The sequence below is a fragment of the Schistocerca cancellata genome, chromosome 5, assembly GCF_023864275.1.
Source record: "Schistocerca cancellata isolate TAMUIC-IGC-003103 chromosome 5, iqSchCanc2.1, whole genome shotgun sequence".
Taxonomy (NCBI): domain Eukaryota; kingdom Metazoa; phylum Arthropoda; class Insecta; order Orthoptera; family Acrididae; genus Schistocerca; species Schistocerca cancellata.
In genome coordinates, this window is record NC_064630.1 from 517,356,801 (window position 1) to 517,375,817 (window position 19,017).

The following is a 19,017-nucleotide window of genomic DNA, read 5'->3' on the forward strand; positions in this document are numbered from 1 at the left end:
ACCACCACCTACTCCAGTCCGGTCACTAACCTCACCTATACCATCAGAGGCAGAGCTACCTGTGAAACCAGTCATGTGATTTAGAAACTAAGCTGCAACCACTGTGCTGCATTCTATATAGGCATGACTACCAAAAAGCTGTCTGTCCACATGAATGGCCACTGACAAACTGTGGCCAAAAAACAAGTGGACCACTCTGTTGCTGAACTTGCTGCCAAACATGATATCCCTCATCTCAATGACTGCTTCACAGCCTGTACCATATGGATCTTTCCCACCAACACCAGCTTTCCTGAATTGCGCAGGTGGGAACTTTCCCTGCAATACATCCTACGGTCCCGTAACCCTCCTGTCTTCAACCTCTGTTAGTCACTGCCCTCACCGAGCGAGGTGGCGCAGTGGTTAGCACACTGGACTCGCATTTGGGAGGACGACGGTTCAATCCCGTCTCCGGCCATCCTGATTTAGGTTTTCCGTGATTTCCCTAAATCGCTTCAGGCAAATGCCGTGATGGTTCCTTTGAAAGAGCACGGCCGATTTCCTTCCCTCACCCGAGCTTGATCTCCGTCTCTAATGACCTCGTTATTGACGGGACGTTAAAAACTACTCTCCTCCTCCTCCTCCTCCTCCTCCTCCTCCTCCTCCTCACTGTCCTCACCCATCCAGCCCTCTCCCTGTTCCCTTGTTGTTGTTAGTTTGGGTCCTTCATTGGTCGTGTTCGTCCTCTGCCATTTGTGTTGTCGAGGCTGCTCCGTGGGTCCCGCTGCGCTTTCCGCCACATCAACCCCGCGACCGTTCCGGTCGCAGTTACAACATTTTGGCGACGAGGTATACGGTGGTTGTTGTTGGTATGGAGGCGAAGTTGGTCTGTCTGCTGGAGCAACAGTAGCAGCTCATGCAGCAGCAGCAGCAGCAGCAGCAGCAGCAGCAGCTCTAGGTAGACATCTTACAGCAGCCGCTGCGATTGCTAATGGACAATGTCGATGTCCAGGATGCATTACCATCTCAGCTTCCGAGTCCAAAGTGGTCCGATGCGTTCCCCCGTCTGCCGTCATTCCCACCATTTAATGATGCTGAAGAAGACTGGGAGACGTACTTACATCGACTGAAACAGCATTTCATGGCTTTTCAAGTTACGGATGACTCCTTGCAGCGGTTGTTGTTTTTGTCTTGGGCCGCCCCAGACAAGTTCTTTCTTCTCCGCAAGTTGGCTCCCTTGTCCGATCCTGTGGCTCTCTCTTTCCAGGAGATCTGCCTTTTGCTGACAAACTATTATTCGTAACGCTACCATGTGGTCGCCTCTCGGCTGGAGTTCCACCAGTACCATAAACAGCCTGGTCAATCATATCATTCCTGGGTCACGGACTTGCAAGGTCTCAGCCGTTGATGTGATTTTATGTGCACCAATCAGCAGTGTAAGGCTTCGTATGCGGACTCCCTGATCTGGGACGTGGTGGTTCCGCTGGCTCCCGATCCTGTGGTCCATACTGCGGCGTTGAAACTCGACAACCCCTCCTTGGAAGAGATTCTCCTTTGAAATTGCTCAAGCGACTTACAAGCATCTTATGGCGCGGCCACAGGTGGAGGCGATTGAGGCCTCATGGTGGGTTCCGCCCTCGCGTCATCGACGTGGCCCGGCCGACAGAGGCCAGTGCCGTGAGGACTCCTTTTTGTCCGACGTCTCTATGGTACTGCCGCCTCCGGTCGCCCCTCGTCGCCGGTGGCACGGCCCACTTTCATCTTATCCTCTGTTGGTTGGTAGGAACAAGGAAGGCGAGGCGCAGGTCGTCCGGGTAATTTCTGATATGGTCCCAGTTGCGGATGACCTCGAAGCTCCGAATAGGTATGCTGGCATGCGCGACAGCGGCATCTCCCATCCATCGTCAAATTGAGATTGTGAAGACTCCTCACTTGTCCTGTGGTCCGCAGAAGAATCAGTTGCGTGATGTTGGATACCTTGGGTTTGTTCATGACTATTGTTAACATTTTCATACTCTGCTCTTTGGTATCCCACAGCGGGACGCAAGTTGTAAGCCATCCTGAAATATCCAATACATAATACAAACGTGCCAGCAACTGCCATCTAAAATGTAAACAAAATTCATTATGACATTTACAATGCCAGTGCTCCTTCTGCTTAGACAACTTGTGCACAAGCCTATATTTGATTTTACCCTGAATTGGAGACCTCACTACCCGTGAAGCCATTTTCTAGGATGGCCTTCGGCTGTGTGTCTGAGGTATGACTTCTGAGGTTTTATTTATTGAGGCTCTAATAATTGTACCACAGTGGCCTGTAACGACTTTGTCTGAAATCATAATATCTATGCGTACATCTCATTGCTGAATTAAATCGTCCAGATTTGGCTTATAATACCAAAGCTCTTCTAATACAATAACAGCTGCAGAATAATTTATTTTATTTCCATAAAACGTGATAGCTAATTCATCAATCCTCTGTTGGTTGGTAGGAACAAGGAAGGCGAGGCGCAGGTCGTCCGGGTAATTTTTGATATGGTCCCAGTTGACATAAAAAAACTCCAACACAGACATTAGCTGTAAAGAATAACCTTTATTCAGAATGTAACAGTACCTTTCCTTTTACAAAACGTCATATAAACTCTTACAACATACGTTACATATTTCACCTCACTTTGCACTACATCATTTTTGGCAGGTTCATCACCGGCAATTTGAAGACCAATATAAAAAGGATTAGACCCTTGAAACAAACGTTTCTTAGCTCGACACTGGGTTTCCAAATCAGTCCATGATTTTACTTTAGAAATATCAGCACTTGTCTCAGGCTTCGAATACATTACAAACTTAAATCTATTCCTTCTACTATATTTACGCCAAGGAACACCAGCAGAACGCTCGGCATTAAGATTAAAAGCACCAATCTTATTAGTACATGTATGTGGAAAACAGCACTTTGTTGACACTTTTCTTTCTGTTTGGACTATTGTCGAATATTGTGTGTCAGAGGAACCTTTTGCTCAAGGTAATTCTCCTCATTTGCATTGTTACATAAAGTTGAAGGAGAAAATGTTATTGAATGAGATTAGATCTGGTATAGAGTTTATGTTTGGTAGTATTAATGGTGTGTTTGATGTGCAGAATTGTAGGAGTCGGAAGTCAGCCCTCATTTATATTACTAAGTATGATTGTCGACCTATTTCCTATTGTAATGACTTGGCCTTGTCATTCAATGTTCGGTTGCGTAAGTGGGTCGAACGTACGAATGCTATTGATTGTTGATCCATTTTTAGTGAATAATTGGTCACGTATTCGGTTCATTGAAAAATATTTCGATTCTTTTCAGGCTAATAGGTTGGTCGTCAGGTCCCTTAGTGAGTGTCATCTAAATTGTAATGGCTGGGCGGGTCGCGTTGTACGGTGGTATGACAAGGCCTTTCAGTCTACGGAGGTGCGTAAAAAACAATTATATCTTTATGGCAATACAAATATCGGCAAGTCTACTTTAATTGAGAAAATTCTGTCTCGCAGGCAACACGTGTATCTACCATTTTGTTCAGAATTTGGTTGTGGTGGATATGATGCCCGTGTGCATAATGTAATTGTTTTTGAGGAATTCGAATGGTCCAGGTGGAGGCAGTATGCCTCAATTTTGAAGCGTATAGTTGAAGGGTGGCCTGTCACTGTTAATGTTAAGAATAAACCCAGGATGGTTATTAAACATCGTGGCCTGGTGATATTTGTATCAAATGACTATTCAATTAGTGATGAAGCATTGATTTCACATTTGAATGTAATACATGCTGATTGTCACATTTTGCATTGTCATTCTTTGAAGGCGGAATTGGATGCGTCTGACACGTCAGATGTGGAAACCCCGGAGGAAGTTGTTTGCATATCGTCGGATGAGGATGTACCGCAGGGTTCGCGCTGCACGCCCGAGGCGTTGGATACACCGACGGACAAATCTGAGTAGGCCTTACTTTGGTCGTATGTGTAGACGGCGTACAGAATATATGCAGACAGACGGTGTTAGGTTTGAATATGGTAAAATGGGCGCCGTTGAGAAACATGATGAAACAGCGAAGAACTTTGCAAAACTACAACACTATGATATTACAGATGAATTTACATTTTTTTTCTAATAAATATGCTTCAGTAATAATTAATAAAGTAGTTATGTAAGTGTATAGAATTAATGTTAGGATCAAACGTTTGACGTTGTATGAAAGAGCTAATAAAAAAATATTTGAGGATCAAGGTTCTTTGGAGAAAGTTCGTATAGCATGTACTAATAAGATTGGTGCTTTTAATCTTAATGCCGAGCATTCTGCTGGTGTTCCTTGGCGTAAATATAGTAGAAGGAATAGATTTAAGTTTGTAACGTATTCGAAGCCTGAGACAAGTGCTGATATTTCTAAAGTAAAATCATGGACTGATTTGGAAACCCAGTGTCGAGCTGAGAATCGTTTGTTTCAAGGGTCTAATCCTTTTTATATTGGTCTTCAAATTGCCGGTGATGAACCTGCCAAAAATGATGTAGTGCAAAGTGAGCTGAAATATGTAACGTATGTTGTAAGAAATAGAGTTTATATGACGTTTTGTAAAAGGAAAGGTACTGTTACATTCTGAATAAAGGTTATTCTTTACAGCTAATGTCTGCGTTGGAGTTTTTTTATGCCAACTGGGACCATATCAGAAATTACCCGGACGACCTGCGCCTCGCCTTCCTTGTTCCTACCAACCAACAGAGGATTTATGAATTAGCTATCACGTTTTATGGAAATAAAATAAATTATTCTGCAGCTGCACATTCTCGAGCTGATTTTCCCCACCATTGGGAAACATGCATGCTGTGTAAGAAGGAGGGCCACGTCTGATAGGTTTGTTGTAGTCGCTCTACTTGGTCCAGTCCTGCCCCTCCAGGGCCTCAAGATACAGTCCATGTTCTGCAATCGGTCGTCCTACAGCATGACCCACCAGTGCGGAAACTTTTCCCCCTGCTCTGCCTTTTCACTGAGGATGTCAGTTTTCAGGTCGACACTGGGGCTATGTCTGCCTCATTAATATGGCGGCATATACCTGGCTGGACTCTCCTGAGTTGCCACCCCCCTCTCGCCATTTGGTCGCCTGTGGAGATGGTTCCATTCCCCTTCATGGGCAGTTCGTCATCCAGGCGATGTACAAGTGTGTTCCCCAGCTCCTTACCCTCTTTGCCATTGACCATCCATCGGCTTCGAATATTTTTGGCCTGGATGCATTTCAACTGTTCGGCTTTTCAATTTCCAACAAAGCTAAGGCCGTTTCCACGGTGTTCCTTTTCAGGACTTGGACAATCTGTGCTCCGCTTTTGCGTTGTTGTTTGCAACAGATCTTGGATGTGCTTCCAGTTTTCAGGCGCACATCACCCTATGACCAGATGCACAGCCTCGCTTTTTCCAGGCCCGACCCCTTCCGGTGGCCTTACAGCCAGCGGTCAAGCAGGAACTTGATCGGCTCCAGGCCGCTGGCATTCTGGAGCCCGTGACTTGCAGTGCCTGGGCGACGCCACTGGTGGTCATACAGAAACCCATTGGGTCACTTCGGCTGTGTGGGGGCTTTGGCACTACAGTCAATGCTCAGTCCCTCATTGACACTTACCCCATTCCCCAACAGAAAGATCTTCTCGCCAAGCTTGCCAGGGGAGAGTATTTCTCAAAGATCGACCTGGCTGAGGCATACCACCAGTTACCCTTGGATGCCGAATCTCACAACTCCATGGTTATCAACACGCCTTTCGGATTGTATAAATACAAGCGCCTTCTCTTTGGCGTGTCTTTGGCACCGGCCATTTTCCAGTGTTTCCTGGAGCAGCTTACACAGCCTATCCTTGCCTGTGTGAATTATCTGGATGACATCTTGGTCACTGGGCGTTCCCGCCAAGAACGTTTGCAAAACCTCAGCACTTTATTTCACGCTCTGCAATCTGCTGGTTTACGCTGTCAGCTGGACAAGTGTTATTTTTTTCAACCAGAAGTGGAATACTAAGGACACTGGCTTAGCAAAGATGGCATTCACCCTTCAGGTCGTAATGTCATGGCCATTGAGGCCCTTCCTCGTCCCAAGGACTTACCTGAACTGCAGGTGTTTCTGGGCAACAGACCACCGCTTGGTTGTGGTGGCTGATGCATTGGCATATGGCATTGGGGCTGTCCTGGTGCATCGGGATGCCAATGGCTCCAAACAGCTAATCGCTTATGCGTCTAACACGTTGGCCCCAGCGCAGCGGAACTGCTTCCAGATTGAAAAGGAATTTCACACCTATCTCTTTGGGGCAAAGTTCATCCTCCTGACAGACCATAAACCCATGGTTACGCTTTTTCAATCCCACTCTCTCCTTCCAGAGCGGACGGCTCAACATCTCCAGCACTGGGCGTTGTTTTTATGTAATTATGCTTACACCATCTGGTATAAGCCCACTGCCCACCATGCTAATGCAAATGCTTTGTCATGTCTCCCAGCAGGCCCTGATCCTGCCTTTGACCAACAGGAGGTCCTCTGCTTTCACACTGATTACACCTGCTGGGTTGCGCTGGATGGTCTGCCTCTTATGGCTGCTCACATTGCCGCGGCTATCTGTTGCGACCCTATCTTGCAGCAGGTTCTCTACTACGTGGTCCACAGGTGGCCCTCCTATGTTAACTCGTTGGATGCAGTCCGATTTCAGCCTCTGGCGCCACCTGTCCTACAGGCTCTCCATGGTAGATGATGTCCTGTTGGCCACAGAGTTGGATGCCCATCGGGCGGTCACCCCTCCGGATTTGTGGCTTTGAGTGCTCAGTTTGTTACACCATGGGCACTAGGGTATGTCCTGTACGAAAGTTTTGGCTCGCCGGCACGTGTATTGGCCCGACATCGATGGCAATATTGACTGCCTGGTCAGTGGGTGCACTGTGTGTGCATGTCAACAGGCAAGCCTCCCTCAGTCATTTGCACCCTGGCCTGTGCCTCGCCGGCCCTGGGACCATACCGATTTTGCGGGCCCGTTTTTGGGGTCCATGTGGTTACTTATCATTGATGCCTACTCCAAATACCCATATGTCGTCCACATGGCATCCACCACCACAGAGGCTACACTGATGGCTCTGGCCCAGGTTATCGCCATTGAGGGCCTGCCACACACGTTGGTCTCCAATAATGGTCCCCAATTCATGGCGTCCTCCTTCCATGACTCCTGTCAGGCCAACGGTATCAAACATATCCGTAGCCCCCTTTCCACCCTTCGTCCAATTGTGTGGCAGAGAGGCTTGTCTGCACTTTTAGACAACAGTTGACAAAGGCAGTCGACACATCTCCAACCACGTCAGCCCTCACCCTGTTTTTGAGCACCTATCGCACTACGCCAATTGACGGATGCAGTCCAGCAGAGCTCCTTCATGGGCGACAGCCGCGGACCCTGCTCCATTTGCTGATGCCATCCCCCTCCTGCCCCCACTGCCGGCCCTCGCTACAGTATGCCCCCGGCACACCTGTGTGGGCCCGCAAATACGGGCGCAAGGCGGGTTGGACGCCTGCCACTGTTGGCATGGCCCATGGACCGCGTGTGGCGTCAGTGCAGACGTTGAAAGGGTTGGAGCACCGCCATCATAATCAGCTCCGCCTGTGTGCCCCCGCGGGACTCGCGCCACCGTCACCTCCTCCCCTACCTCCTTTGGGTGCAGACGTGGTCCTTGATTCTCTGTCCCTGGCCCGGCTGCCGTCTCCCCGCGGGCCTGCCGCCGGCCCTCTCTGCCCCCGGGTGGATCGGCAGCTCCCTCCCCCACCCTGGACTCTGGGTCGGTCCTCATGGATACCTCGGGCATCCCTTCCTGCCCACCTCCTCCGGCTCTTCTTCCCACTGCCACCCATCTCAGTACCGTCCGGAGTGTTTCCACTCCTTAGCTCAAGTTTCAGGGGGGAGGGATCTGGTACCGTGTGCCGCGGATTTTGAATCCGCGCCAGATGGCATGGAGGTCGAAGACCCCTAGAGGTCTCTGCACCATAGCGCCATAAGCCGCGGCGGTGCGCGCCTCCTGGCCCACGTATAGTGTGAGGGCGCCACAGTGGAACACGTGGCCATAGCGGCCAATAGTGGTGCCCCCGATTATATATTTAAGCGCCTGCCTCTTGCTCAGCCAGCTAGTCTAATCTTGTGTGTGTCTCTAGACTTATTGCCTTGCCTTAGACAGCGTCTTTACTTTCTTGTTTTGTGTATGAATGGACGTGGTTTTCTTGTGGTTCCGTTGTCTCGATCTTATTGTTGTTCGTTTGGGTCCTGCGTTGGTTGTGTCTGCCCTCTCCCATTTGTGCTGTCATTTGCGGGGCGCTCCGTGAGCCCCGCCGCGCTTTCCATCACGTCAACCCCGTGACCGTTCAGGTCACAGTTACAACAGTGAGTACTTTCTTTAAGATATCAAATGGATAGGAAGATAGTATCAGGGTCATATGAATACCAATTTGTTGGAAGACTACTGTTGATCAATTCACCAAGTAGTTCAACAGGCAGTTCATCAGGAAAAAAGCAATATTAGTTATTTAAAATTTTTTTAATTGGTCTGCATAATATTTTTCAATGTTTTAATTCTGTTGTATTATCTGGGGGTGGATCTTAGTTTATGTAATGGGAATTACATTTTTTTCCTTTTGTTACCTAAATTTAAATAACACCTTTTTATGGTACAGCTTTTAAAACTATTGGATAACTTAAACATGGCAATGTTGTACTAGGCATGGCCCTATTTGGAGGGTGGTATGCCCTAGATATGTTCTGACTTTTGAACAAACTTACCCAGCTAGTTATAGGGGAAACTACATATTAACATGGACTTGAAACCATTGTGAGACTTAGTATCTTCACATTAAGCAACCAATGATAGAGTTGGAAGAAGTGGTAAATGACAAAAAAACATTGGACTGACTAGGGATAAAGCATCAGGCCTTTAGATTGTAGTCTAGCACTTGCTCACTGAGCCACCAATCCACATCATCCAAAAACAAAGGAAGGAAAGTTGGGTAATGTCCTGTCAATGTCGAGCACCTTAGAGATGGAGCACTAGCTCAGATTGTGTCAAGGATGGGGAGGAAATTCAGCTGTGCCCTTTCAAAGGAACGAGCCTAGCATCGGCCTGTAACGAGTTATGTAAATCATGGAAAACCTAAATCTGGATGGAAGGATACAGGTTTGAACCCTCATCTTCCTGAATGCAAGTCCATTGTGTTAACCATTGCGCCACCTCGCTCAGTACATCATGCAAAACTATGGGAACAGAATATTTATAGAATTTCAGTTGTGACTCCAAGAATGTAAACACCTAGAGCTGAGAATAATAAATTATTTCTAATTTTGGGAACACTACACCAATAGAGAGAGAAATCAGTGTGTTGCTTCATTTTTAATATTAATTACTCTATTTGTAAACTTCTTTTTTGCTTTTGTTGCCTATAATTTCATGAATTATGCAGATTTTTTTTTGTGTTGGTAGAAAACAGCGATAGACTGAATGCAGATACTGGTGGTGGTATATCTCAATCTCAGTCCCCTGAGCCTGAAGCTTTACCACAACAGAACGGTGACCGTGAAGACACTGCAGACATAAAAACTCAAGCAGTAAAGGATGTAAACAAGACTACAAGGTATGCATAATTAATTTGTAATGTTTTTGTATTAGTTTGATGGTATAAATAGTTCTTTCATGTATAAGGAGTTTCATTCTTTTATTTTTACATTGTTATATTGTATTTGTTCTATTGCATGCTTAAAATTTTCTCACAAATTGACAGTATTTTATTATAATTTTCTAAGAAGAGTCATCATAAATAACAATGAATCAGAAGATACAAAGTAACACTATCTTAGCATTGTACTTTTTTTAGCACATTAAAGTTTTGTTTTAATTACTGTTCCCAATCATGGTGACAGTTCATAACATTCTTGGCATGTACTTCAGTATATGTCAGTAAAGGATCAGTCTCTGTTAGGCCCAACTAAAGAATGGGTCTCACAGTACCCACATGGCATTATCAAATACAAAGTGATCCAATTTCCATCTAATCTTTACAGCAGCGATGTCACGAATGTGTATTTAAAAAATCAGCAATGTTACATTATAAAAATGCATTTCATTGTTTTTTTTCTTTATGTGTTCTATTTTATTATTTTGCTCCAAGAATAGTGATGTCAAAAATGAAAGTAATTTACATATCTTGAAATTTTTTATTTATTTATTTATTTTTTTATTATTTATTGTGCCATGTTGCAGTCTACCTCAAAAAATTAAATTTTGGACAACTGAATTCTGAAGAGTGGATTTAACTAAGAAATAAATTATTTATCTGTAATCACATTTTTAGTAATTTTTGTCCAAAGAACCATGAATTAAAAACACAAGGAAGATCAGATGATGATGTTATGGTATTTTAATTTTACATTAAAATAATGAAATTTTAATACAAATTGTATTAAAATGGTCTATTTCTGTAAAATTAAAAACAATTACATTGAAATTTATTACTGAAAATTTTTAATCTTCGATAATTGAACGACTTTATATCTGTGCATGGTTTTCAATCACTTTTTGTAATTGTGGTTTCTATTGAAATTATCTGTATGATTATTAGGTACAAAGTATGTGATGTCAACCTTGATAATACCTAATGAATGAGTAGGACAAGAGTATCCTAATTAAATTAACTGATGAACTACTGCTTCATAAATTGTTTAGAGTGCTGTGTTGACTGCCTCTACACATAGACTGTGCGTTGAACAGGCTGTGCCATGTGTTCATCTGCATAGCACATCACCAATAATCATCATTCCTCAAATTCATCCCCCCCCCCTCCCTCCCTCTCACTCCTCCTCCTCCTCACTTTATTGACACTTGATACAGAATTGAGTAATTTATGCTACATAAACATTGTGTTTGCAGATTAAAAAAAAAAAAAAAAAGGAAAAGAGCACATGAGTGCATAATTTCAGCTCCTACAAAGTAACAACAGTACTAATTTTCTACATATGTTTCTGTGTAGTTTTTTGTACATTAAAGATTTCTTTGTCTCACTATATGTTCTCTAAATTTTGTTTATTTCTGATTACTCCTCCATGTTGTCCCAATTTTTTTCAAACATACGTATTGTGATCAGCTGCAATTTTTTCTTTGTTTATGATTATTCACTTTGTAGAAATATTTATTGGATTGCATATTGAGTTGCATATCTCTCAATATATTCCATAAAAATGTCTGACTGATAAAAAAAAGGCAGAAACTTAATAATAGATTAAAAAATACAAATAACATGAAGTACAATTGATCACTCTTAGGTATAGTATAATGGGTTTGCTCAGACCACACTCTCCATCTTCACTACCTCTTTCTACACTAACCTCTTTTCTGACACCCCTTACCCCCATCCCCACCCATCTGCTTTTCTCCTCAAACCTCCAAGCAAGTTGGTATAGCACAATAGCTAAGACAAAAGAGTTACACTTAAGAAAAATGGGGACCAAATCTCCATCTGGCCATCTAATTATTAGCTTTCATTAATAAATTTGGGCAAATGAGAGAGCGATTCTCTCAACAAGGCTGCAGCCAACTTTCTTCCTCACCTTGTCCATTTGAGCCAGTGCTTTTTCTCTAATGACCTAAACCTCAATATATGTTAAATCTCAGGCTACCTTTTACGATCCTTATCTTCCCCTTTGATTCTAATTCTACTTCCTCCACTACTTCCCCTCCTTGCCACTCTCTCCTAACTTCCAATATCCTCTCCTACCTCTGTTCCTCTACCAGCACAAAATATCCACTTCGTCCTGCTCACAAGACCCATTCTTCCTTTCTCTCTGCCTCCTTTCCTCCTTCACCCATATCCCTCTCAACACAAACTGCTTGCCTTCAATAGCAGTCACCCCTTTCAATTTAGAACTGTCCTCTACATTTCATCCACTTATTCCTTCCTCTGATCTCCTCCTTTTCCCTGTCTCTTCACGTGAAATGTGGTAGCATTTCTTCTGATTAATTAATTTTGTAGGTAATCCACTGTTCAATTTATTCTTGCATTTAGGATTCGAGCAAAACTTGATGTTGTAGCTCAGTATCAGCAGGACCGTGGAAGAAGCAAGGAACAGCTGCATATGGTTGTGATTGGCCATGTTGATGCTGGAAAGAGCACACTTATGGGACATCTGCTCTATTCCCTTGGTCAAGTGAATAAGAAAACTATGCACAAATACGAACAGGAGACCAAGAAAATTGGAAAACAATCATTTTTGTATGCCTGGATATTAGATGAAACAGGTGAAGAAAGGTACATAGTCAGTTTCACTTCCTGTCTTTAAAAAAATATTAATACTTTATTTTTTTATTTTTTTTTTAACTTGAAAACTGAAGATGTAATTTTAGTTTTGTGAAACAGTACTCATACAACAAATGTCATCATGTTTAAGTGTAAAGTTTCAACAAGTAAGATGAAATTCGTGCCAACTATGTATTTTGTGTTTTCATTTTTTCTCATTTAATAGATCTCGAGGTATAACAATGGATGTTGGACAGTCTAAATTTGAGACACCAAACAGGGTCATCACTCTTTTAGATGCCCCTGGACATAAGGACTTCATACCAAATATGATTACTGGTGCTACACAAGCGGATGTTGCCTTGTTAGTGGTTGATGCAACAAGGGGAGAATTTGAGACGGGATTTGAAAGTGGAGGTCAAACAAGAGAACATGCACTACTAGTTCGCTCCTTAGGTGATTATTTGTGATTAATTATGGGTCTTCTGTTACTGTGGTTCATACTTATTATCTGCATAATAGTTCTTTCCTATTTTTAAAGGAAAATTATCATCAATTTTATTGTTGATTTTGTTTTTGTGGCTTATTAGTTTCTTAACAGTCAATTAAAAAATACAAATGTAAAACAACTCCAACGGTGTATCAAAATGTTCTCTTTTTCTCAGGAGTTTCTCAGCTTTGTGTTGTAGTTAACAAATTGGATACTGTGGAATGGTCACAGGAGAGATTCCAGGAAATCACCGGAAAGCTTGGATCATTCCTCCGGCAAGCTGGTTTTCGTGAATCAGATGTAACATTTGTCCCCTGTAGTGGTCTGACAGGTGAAAATCTTGTTATTAAACCAAAAGAGGAAAAGCTAAACAAATGGTATAAGGGACCATGTCTAGTGGAAGTTATAGGTATGTGAATAATTTTACTTTGCTTTAATCCTTTATCCTGAAAACACAACTATAGAGTTTAGTTATATATTTTATGACATTTATTTTCATTTCATGTGAAAATCAGGCAGTGTAACAAAATACTTAATTCTATATATTAAGGAACTGTTTTTGTTATTTAACCACAAGACAAACAGAAAAAATCTCAGGTTTGGATTCATTATTGTGTTTTTGCTTTGGTTTAATACTCTAATTGATAAACAATATTAGATTTTATCACCTTTACAGATAAATTCAAACCTCCAGAACGCCCTATTACAAAACCATTCAGGCTCTCTGTTAATGACATATTCAAAGGTACTGGCTCCGGTTTTTGTGTGTCAGGAAAAGTGGAAACAGGAGTGGTTCAAGTTGGCGATAAACTTTTAGTACTGCCTCATAATGAAGCTGCGCAAGTAAAAGGTATGATATTCAAAATTTATTCCTTGGTATGGTCTAATTAGTGTGCAGTAAGAGTCTTTCCATCTTTGATGATCACACTTTCAGCAGTATTTTGAGAACCACGTAAACTAATTTGGTAGGTTTCATACTGGAGGTTCATTTTCTATAGTGAGCTAGTGATATTGAACCTGGTGTTCCTTTAAAGATTTATGTAAAATACATCTTTCAAACGCTGATAGACCATCAATACTATGTTAACAATATATGTTACAGTATCTCATTACATGTTTCTATTAAAGTAATCAGTTGTTGAAAATACAATGTAATTTGCTAGATAAAAAATCTACTCACCAAGCAGCAGCAGGAGAAAACACATCTAAAACAAATTACAGTTTGCAGGCTTTTGAAGTCAGTGGGTCCTTCTTCTGGCAGAAAGGTTGAAGGGGAATGAAGAGGAATGAAGGAAAAGAACTAGTGAGGGTTAGAAAAAGGGGTAGAGTTCAGAACACTGGGTCAGGGGAGACTTACTGGATGAGATGAGAAGGATTTTCATTAGTGTGCCAGTAATATTGAACTTGCCTGCCCGGCTAGCTGCGTAGTCTAACGTGCTGCTTCCTGAGCGGCAGATTAGTGTTGAGGTTTGATGTGTTGGCCAGCCTGTGGTTTCCCATCTACCTCAGTGATTGCAGGCTGGTTCCCCTTATTCCACCTCAGTTACACTATGTCGGTGATTGCTGCGCAAACACTGTCTCCATGTATGCGTACACCATAATTACTCTACCACGCAAACATTTGTGGTTACAGTCGTCTGGTATGAGATGTTTCGAGGCGGGAGGGGGGGGGGGGGGGCTATCCACTGGGGGCTGAACCGCACAATAACCCTGGGTTCGGTGTGGGGCGGCGGTGGGGTGGTTGGACTGCTATGGCCTGTTGTGTGGTTGTGAGCCACTGAGGGCTATGGTGGGACGAAGCCTCTCCATCGTTTCTAGGTCCCCAGCTTAATACACAATAGAACAACTTTGAACTTGGTGTTCAATATTCCTTTTCACCCTATCTGATAAGTGAGTGACTTTCCCGAACTGTAAATCTTTTCCTAAACCTCACTATAATAGTCCTTTTCCTTCATGTCTCTTCCTTTCCCTTCAACCCTGCTGCCAGAAGAAGGAGGCACTGGCTCCGTAAGCTGTAAACTGTAATTACTTATATACACTATGTGATCAAAAGTATTCGGACCCCCCATCCCAAAAAAAAAAAAAAAAAAAAAAAAAAAAAAAAAAAAAAACAAACACACACCATATGTTTTTCATATTAGGTGCAATGTGCAGCCACCTACTGCCAGCTTCTCCATATCAGCGACCTCAGTCGTCATTAGTCATCATGAGAGAGCAGAATGGGACACTCCGTGGAACTCACAGACTTTGCATGTGGTCAGGTGATTGTGTGTCACTTGTGTCATACATCTGTACGTGAGATTTCGGGGTCAGGTGATTGGGTGTCACTTGTGTCATACATCTGTACGTGAGATTTCCACACTCCTAAACATCCCTAGGTCCACTGTTTCCAATAGGACAGTGAAGTGGAAATGTGAAGGGATATGTACAGCATAAAAGTGCATAGGTTGAGCACATCTGTTGACTGACAAGGACGGCAAACAGTTGAAGAGGGTTGTAATGTGTAATAGGCAGACAACTATCCAGACCATCACACATGAATTCCAAACTGCATCAGGATCCACTAGAAGTACTATGACATTTAGGCAGGAGGTGAGAAAACTTGGATTTCATGATCGAGCGACTGCTCATAAGCCACACATCATGCCAGAAAATGCCAAATGATGCCTCGCTTGGTGTAAGGAGCATAAACATTGGACAATTTAACAGTGGGAAAATGTTGTGTGGAGTGACGAATCACGGTACACAAAGTGGCGATCCGATGTCAGGGTGTGGGTATGGCGAATGCCTGGTGAATGTCATCTGCCAGCATGTGTGGTGCCAACAGTAAAATTCGGAGGTGGCAATGTTATGGTGTGGTTGTGTTTTTCATGTAGGGGGCTGGCATCTTTGTTGTTTTGCATGTCACTATCACAGCACAGGCCTACAATGACGTTTTAAGCAGCGTCCTGCTTCCCACTGTTGAAGAGCAATTCGGGGATGGCGATTGCATCTTTCAACATGATTGAGCACCTGTTCATAATGCATGGCCTGTGGCGGAATGGTTACATGACAATAACATCCCTGTAATGGACTGGCTTGCACAGATCCTGACTTGGATCTTATAGAACACCTTTGAGATGTTTTGGAAGGCTGACTTCGTGCCAGGCCTCACCAACCAACATCGATACCTCTCCTCGGTGCAGCACTCCATGAAGAATGGTCTGCCATTCTCAAAGAAACCTTCCAGCATGTGATTGAACATATGCCTGCGAGAGTGGAAGCTGTCATCAAGGCTAAGGGTGGACCAACACCATACTGAATTCCAACAGTACCGATGGAGGGCGCCATGAACTTGTAAATCATTTTCAGCAAGGTGTCTGGATACTTTCGATCACATAGGGTATGTGTGTTCTCCTGACACTGCTTGACAAGTAGACCTCACGTAGGGTATGTGTGTTCTCCTGACACTGCTTGACGAGTAGACTTTTTATCAATTTAAGGTATTTAACTATTTACTCTATTTGCCATTGCATTTGAAATTATACTGTCTAATATCCAGTTGCAATGCATTGACATATGTTATATACCTGATCAAAATGGGGGGGGGGGGGGGGGGTTGCAACTGTTAAGATAATATACAAAAAACTATTGGCAAAGCGCTTCAGTCATTTTTATTTTTAAACCAGTATGTATTTGAGTGATGAGGAATGGCATCATCATCATCCATGTCTATTATGATACAAACACAGAGCAAACTGTGTACTTGACATACACTGTAATCATCTGCATATGTTGTTGTTACAGGTTAATTAAAATTAACTGTTTATAGTAATGTTATGACAAATGGGCTCCACGTGTGCTCCACATTTATACACAGACAATGTACACTCAGTTACTAAGTGAAAATACTTCTGCATTCTTCACTGTCAGCTTTGGCTTCATTGAACTCTGTGTTATGAGTAAACTATCGTGTTCCAAATTTGCAAGTACCCTTTTAATGAATAATTGCACTAGCATTTACATTTTATGACATTTTCATCCATTGTACTATAATACTGACTCTCTTTTTTTCCTGTAACAGGAAGTAATGAGAATGTAACAGCTAGGAGACAGACTTTTAAAAAGGCATTATCATGTACAGATATGTTATTATGTAAGCCCTACTGAGAAATTTGCTCACAAAGGCTTATTTTGTAAACTGTAATACAAATTATATGTTTAACTTGATTAAAGTAAATATTTTCTTTTTCAGTTATGTTTGTTATTCATTTGGTTTCAGCATTGACAATTGATGATGGTGCTGTACAGACTGCTTATGCTGGGGACAATGTCAGTGTCACTCTTCAGGGAGTAGAGATGCAAAATGTGTCTATTGGTGATATACTATCTGATCCTGTTAATGTTGTTCCAGTCACATCGAGATTTGAAGCTCGAATAGTTGTTTTCAATATCAAAGTCCCCATTACCAAAGGCTGCTCTGTAAGTAGTAAATATGTTTCCAAAGTAGTTTGTTATGTTTAGGCACTATTGTTATGAGTACACTTGTAAAAGATTTGTCTGAACATCTGTACAACAGAACTGAAAGACAGCTACTATGGTGCTCACAGAAAAATCTTTTAACTCTGTGCAACACATTACAAGTTGTTCCATAAAAAGTTGGAAAACTATCAGATGTTCATAACGTGCAGCTGTAATATTTCATTGCAGAAGTTTCTGACCATATTTACATGGGCAGCTGGATAAGTACATCTGCTTCCTCTGTTTAAGTCCTCATTGGTGGATTCATGGTATAACCACAAGGTGCAGAACATGTGTTACTTGAGTGCATGTGCTTTCACTGGAAGTCAGTAGGCTGCTCCAAGCAACTTCCACAGAGGAAGCTTGTCTCTTCAATGTAACACCGATTTTTCAAGTTTGTTGAACTAGGAGAAAAATGTTTGATTACAAGGAGGGCCTATCTGATATTGGACAAATGGCTCTTGGAACAACCTACTGATGATTCAGACCATACACTTCTTCCGTAATACATGTGCTGCAGATTGTGAGTACATTATTCATTCATTCATTCATTCATTCATTCATTATAGTTCAGTTTTTTAAACTAAGTAATGGACTTTATATTGAAGTTTTGACTTGCCTAACTAGTCAATATTAAGTTTTTAGTGTCATGTGGTTTTGTTCTACGCTAAATCTTGTGAGTTGGCCATGCATTTGTCACCAGAAGCTTAAATAGAGGAACAAAGTGTTCTTTTGTGAGTTTCCATCTTACAATGGATGGAAGCCTCTGTACTGTCATATTGTGACAGCAGTTTACAGACATCTAGCAGTTTTCCAGAAATATTGTTTATAATATTCAACTGAGAAAGTCTTGAGTTTCACATCAAGCAACTATTTAGAGAGGAAATGGTGCAGTATATCTGAAGATTGTGCAATTTATGTGAGAGAAGAGAGAGGTTATTGGGCTCACTGGTATTTTTATTAAGTTGGAGAGGCAACAGTGTTACTCATGCCTTTGCACTTTATTATTATATTGTTGTGAATAATGTCAAATGTAAAACAAAAGAATTCATTTTATTCAATGTGAATTGGACTGTATTCCTAGGGATACATGTCATAAACATTTAAAAATGGCAATAATATTTTCTTAACTTTGTTGGGACTGCTAACTGTCACTACCATTGGTGAACACCTCCACATTTGGGAAGTAGCTGTGTTTGACTTCTGTCCTTGAAAATAACAGATAGAACTATGTCTCATACATACTCAATCATGTATACATTAACAGATACCAATATAAGAAAACTGTAAGGTTTAGAATTTTTGCAGATAGACAGTGTTTTGTCTTGGTGGATGGATGGTGTGACATGACTTAAGTCTGTGACATGACCTAAGTCTATCTGGCTCAACAACAAGTCTACAATGAGACAAGACTGCAAGTTTCAACTGACCTAATTTTGTTGCTACTCATGTTCCATGACAGTTAATTGATTTTGTCAACTCCATCCACTTACCACAAATGAGGCAGAGAGAGTTTGTCAGAAGTCTTTCCCAGTGCTGCTGAGAAGCAGTATGCAGAAGTGTAATATTTCACCTATGAAAAAGACAGTTCTCCTTAACTGTGAGTAAGGCTTGATATAGTGTGATAGTATGCTAAGTACAAGGATACTTTTACCATGGTAATTCTTAGAGAAAGTTACATTTATTTGAAGTATCATAGGACTGACATGGGCTCCACTACCCATATAGTAAGGAAAACTTTT

General features: G+C 42.2%; 1 protein-coding gene across 1 annotated transcript in view; it reads left to right on the top strand.

Moving 5' to 3' along the window:
* LOC126188304 (protein HBS1) overlaps positions 1-19,017 on the top strand; it is a 201,463-nt gene that overhangs the window by 157,562 nt on the left and 24,884 nt on the right. The window contains exons 6-11 of the mRNA XM_049929895.1: positions 9,480-9,630; positions 12,055-12,297; positions 12,512-12,741; positions 12,951-13,184; positions 13,452-13,625; positions 17,037-17,236. Of these exons, the coding sequence (XP_049785852.1) occupies positions 9,480-9,630; positions 12,055-12,297; positions 12,512-12,741; positions 12,951-13,184; positions 13,452-13,625; positions 17,037-17,236 (1,232 nt within the window). The remainder of the gene's footprint in view (positions 1-9,479; positions 9,631-12,054; positions 12,298-12,511; positions 12,742-12,950; positions 13,185-13,451; positions 13,626-17,036; positions 17,237-19,017) is intronic.